This window comes from Mus caroli, chromosome 5, assembly GCF_900094665.2.
Source record: "Mus caroli chromosome 5, CAROLI_EIJ_v1.1, whole genome shotgun sequence".
Lineage (NCBI taxonomy): Eukaryota > Metazoa > Chordata > Mammalia > Rodentia > Muridae > Mus > Mus caroli.
In genome coordinates this window covers 26,158,146-26,162,568 of record NC_034574.1, presented here as the reverse complement: position 1 = coordinate 26,162,568, position 4,423 = coordinate 26,158,146, and the positions used below count along the sequence as shown (strand labels likewise).

At 47.5% G+C, this 4,423-nt stretch overlaps 1 protein-coding gene across 1 annotated transcript; it reads right to left on the bottom strand.

The window, feature by feature from the left end:
- Window positions 1-573: 573 nt before the first annotated feature.
- LOC110295044 (centrosomal protein of 112 kDa-like) lies at window positions 574-2,985 on the bottom strand. The gene is made up of 2 exons (XM_021163495.1): window positions 2,533-2,985; window positions 574-1,554 (listed from the first exon to the last, which is right to left on the bottom strand). Exons 1-2 carry the CDS (start codon window positions 2,898-2,900, stop codon window positions 657-659), a joined length of 1,266 nt encoding a protein of 421 aa, XP_021019154.1. The 5' UTR covers window positions 2,901-2,985; the 3' UTR covers window positions 574-656.
- Window positions 2,986-4,423: the final 1,438 nt, after the last annotated feature.

The window sequence follows — 4,423 nt, the reverse complement described above, 5'->3', positions numbered from 1 at the left end:
CAGGCGCACAGCATGTATTCATATTAACTGAGTTGTGTTTTCATTGCCGGGGCATATTTGGGAGGAGATTTACTGCAACATCACTGGGCTTGGCTGCAAGCATCTTTACCACCGGAGCCATCTTGCTGGCTGTACTTTTGTTATATGCAGTTTGTTCATTTGTTTAATGACTTCCTTTACTCTCTGACTTTAAGGTCCCTGGTGCTCCGTATTCGTCTCTTCAGGGGATGTTTTCTTCCTCAGTTTGCTCAATCGGCTTTAATATCCAAGTCTAGCTTCCTGCTATTAAACTTGCTTTCTTTTTTTTTTTTTTTTTTTTTTTGGTTTTTCGAGACAGGGTTTCTCTGTATAGCCCTGGCTGTCCTGGAACTCATTTTTTAGACCAGGCTGGCCTCGAACTCAGAAATCTGCCTGCCTCTGCCTCCCGAGTGCTGGGATTAAAGGCGTGTGCCACCACGCCTGGCTAAACTCGCTCTTTTGAACAACACCCAGTTTCGATTCCTCCTTGAATGAGGAGGTAGCTCTGCTTTTAGTATTGCAGCAGACTGAGTCTTAATTTTCTGGCTAATAAATAAACTTCATTGGATTTATTCTTAATTTGGTGCAGGAAGGATGGTTCAATGTGGTCTCAGGACATCCTGGTTGGGGGGCAAGGGTCACAAGTATGACTTCCTCTCCCTCTTTGCCTTAAGCTGTCCTCTCCCCCTAACTAAGGCTTCTTGATAGCACTGTTCCTCTTTCAGCCACTCTTTACACATCTCAAGCTTCCTCTTTATAGACTCTAGTTTGTAGTACTCCTGGATTAGCTTCAATAGGTCCTCCTGTAACTCCTGGTTCTCTCTGAAGACACTAAGGCAAAATTCCAAATTCACTTTCTTGGCTGTGGACTTGAAGAGCTGGGCCTTCTGCCTAACCTCTGGGGTGTTATGGTCTCTTGCCTGCAGCGACCGAAGCTCCTTTATCTGTCTCATTAGGTGTGTCTTTCGCTGCAAGAACTGCAAGTGTGCCTGGTGGTCCTTCCGAGCCGTCTCAGCTTTCACATCCTCCAGCTCCTTCTCTAACATCTGGATTTTCATCTCCTGGCTCTTGTGTATGGAGGAAATGTGCTCCATTGACTGAAATTGCTGCTCCAACTGGAACTGCTTGATTTTTCCCTGGAAGAGTTGTGTTTGAAGCTCTTCAGTTTGCTTGGCGAAGCTGAGTGTCAGTTCTTGTTTCCTTCGAATAATCTCCCCACAGTCCTGAACATACTGATTCCACAGTTGCTCGTGTTTCTTTTTACACTGCTCACTTTGCTTCCTTAGGACTCTCAAAAAGCAGTTCTTCTCAGCGTCCACACAGAGAGCCTCACGCTGCAGCAGCCTGCTGTCTTGCAGCAGGCGCTCCTGCTGGAGCCTGGCCTCTTCTATTTTTTTGTTCAGGCTCTCCAGTGCCTCCATTGTCTTGTTTTTTACCTCGTTCTCTAATTCTGTCAGCCTCTCTGACTTGAAAAGTTCATTTAGAATAGTAAGATACATTGATGGTTGAGGAGAACCTTTTGAACTCTGGGCAAACCTGGAGGAAGAACGAAGGAAATATTCTTTTATCAGTTCTTTAGGCACAAGTGAGAAAATAATAACTGGAAACTTAACCTTTGGGTTCCATCATGGGTCAGTGCGGGTTAGAGTTTTGACAAGTTGGTACAATCAGGAACTATCTGGGAGGAGGAACTGAATCGAGAAAAGTGACTCCATCAGATTATCTGTAGAACTCTCTCTCTCTCTCTCTCTCTCTCTCTCTCAAAGATTTATTATTATATCTTAAGTACACTGTAGCTGTCTTCAGACACACCAGAAGAGGGCATCAGATCTCATTACAGTTGGTTGTGAGGCACCAAGTGGTTGCTGGGATTTAAACTCAGGACCTTCGGAAGAGCAGTCAGTGCTCTCAACTGCTGAGCCATCTCTCCAGCCCCTCTGTCTCTCTTCAAATTAAAGATTGATTGACGTGGGTAGGCCCAGCCCTCGAGGGTAAGGTGACACCCCTAGGCAGGTGGTCCTTAACTGAATACGAAAGCAGTCCAAGCAACTGAACAATTTATCTCTGTGGCTTCTGCTTCAGTTCCTGCCTCCAGGTTCCTGTCTTGAGCTCCTGGCCCTGACTTCTTCGGATGATGAACTGTGATACAGAAGAAAAAGATGAAATAAACCCTTTCTCAATGTGCTTTTGGTTATGCTTTTTGTCAGAGCAGTAGAAACCCTATTTAAGGCAGGGTCTCTCACTATACATGATGCTCAGTGATTAGGCTAGTCTGGATGGATGGCCAATAAATATCTGAGATCTGCCTATTTCTGTGCCCCATCCCAACCTTAGGAGTGACAAGCATGTGCTGCCTTGCCCAGCTCTGTTATCTGGTACTGGTGATTTGAATTCAGGTCTTCATGCCACGTGGCAGGCCCGAGGCACAGAAGCATCTCCCAGGCCCCCTTCTTCCATCCCTGTTACCAAGCTTAGGAGACCTTCCATTCACATCAATCCCCCCTCAGTACCTACCTGCTTCCAGAACTCAGGCGTGCACTGAGGTGAGTCTGGTGCTCACTGAGGATCTTTGCCAAAGAACTGGTGCTACATGTCTGCCTTTGGGGGACACAATTTTCAAGAGGTGTCTTTACTCTGGGGCACACAGGATGGGACTTCGCACAGCTAGGGTTGACATCAAATAATTTCTTAGTCTCAGCTACTAACTTAGTCCTAGCAGGTAGACTGAATTTGCCCCCAGACCTGGGACTTTTGTCCTGTGAAATGCAGTTAGGGGAGTCCATCTCCTCTCTCACTTCTGGAGAGCAGGGTCTTGCCCCTCCTCCTACATCCCATTCGGCTACTACTGACTCTTTCTCAGGTACCCTACACACCTTCTCCATTGTCCAACCTTCCCATTCCTTAGGTACTAGCACCCGTCAGCCCCAGCAGGTGATGCTCACAGAAGCCTCCCTGGCCTACCACTATATCCTTTCCCTCAGATTGGGGTCAAATGTTCCCTGCACAATGGCCTCATGGAATGTCACAGAAGTCTCTCTAGTGACTTGGTGTCTCTATGGTGAGGGGCTAGACTGCAGTTTCTGCGGAGTCCGGGATCTCAGACCACTGTGTCTGTTGGTATTGGGAATGACGAGAGTCCAGAAGAACCACCTTTCTAGACATGATTACCTTGAGAAGATGTGGTAGGGTCTGTCAAGAGACTGCCTGTAGTAGGAGAAAGCTGAAGGGAAAGGGTTTCTGTAATGGTGGAGAGTCCAGGTGGTTGCTTCTGGACAACTTAACTACCACTCCAGTTTCTTTCTCTGGGTAACCTGGGGTCCACCAAGCTAGGGTCAGAATTATCTTCTGCATACCCCCAATGCACAGTTGGTGTAATTGTCCATGTTGTCCATTGTCTTAAGAATGAAATGGACAGCTTCTTAAAAGCCAGGGGATAAGAGTAACCCTTGCTTTGAGCAGTGAAGAGTTGTCAAAGCAGGACCTACCGTGTCTGGGAACGAGCAGAAAGCAAAGCTGAAGTCAACAAGGATCCTCGTGTGATGAAGTTAATTCTCGTGGAAGAGCGTGAAAAGTTGGGCATGGTGGTGGCTCATACCACTAGTCCCAGTACTCAGGAGGCAGAGGCAAGCGGATCTCTGTGAGTTCAAGGCCAGCCTGGTCTACAGAGCGAGTTCCAGAACAGCTAGGGCTACACAGAGAAACTCAGTCTTGGAAAAAGGTGTGAAGAAATGCTTGTGCTAATATAGAAAGCAGGTAAGGAGGTGACTAAGAGTTAGGGGGATGCTCTTTGGTGGGCAATCAAGCCAGCTTTTGAGCCAAGAGTTGACTGTACACACACACACACACACACACACACACACACACACATACACACGAGAGAGAGACAGAGAGAGAGAGAGAGAGAGAGAGAGACAGAGAGACAGAGAGACAGAGACAGAGAGAATTCTAAAAGTTTAAGTTAATGAGAGGGCCGAGTGTGTAATTCAGCTGTCAGAGCACCTAACTAGTGTGCAGAGTGCTGAGTTCAGTCTCCAGCACTAACAGAGTGGTAGCACATACCTGTAATCCCAACACTCTGGAGGTGGAGACAGGAGGCCCGGTAGTTCAAGGGCACCCTCCTCTACGTATTGAGTCCAAGGCCAGACTAGGATACATAAGACCCTGCCTCATGTCTCTTTTTATTGACATGAAGGGTTAAGAGCATTTACTGGTCTTGCAGAGGATCTGGGTTCAGTTCCTAGCACCCACATGGTGGCTTCAGAAAACACACATGAGGGTTGGCAGTATGTAGATATTACTGCATATGTTGGGCCAGAGGCCGGGCGTGGTGGCGCACGCCTTTAATCCCAGCACTCGGGAGGCAGAGGCAGGCAGATTTCTGAGTTCGAGGCCAGCCTGGTCTACA

What these genes read in the sequence shown, in the direction of transcription:
- LOC110295044 (XM_021163495.1), bottom strand. Translation starts at nt 2,900, where the DNA reads ATGGAGAAGGTGTGTAGGGTACCTGAGAAAGAGTCAGTAGTAGCCGAA. An exon ending in CGCCTGAGTTCTGGAAGCAG is followed by an intron (nt 1,555 to 2,532) that starts GTAGGTACTGAG and finishes TTCTTCCTCCAG; the next exon opens with GTTTGCCCAGAGTTCAAAAG.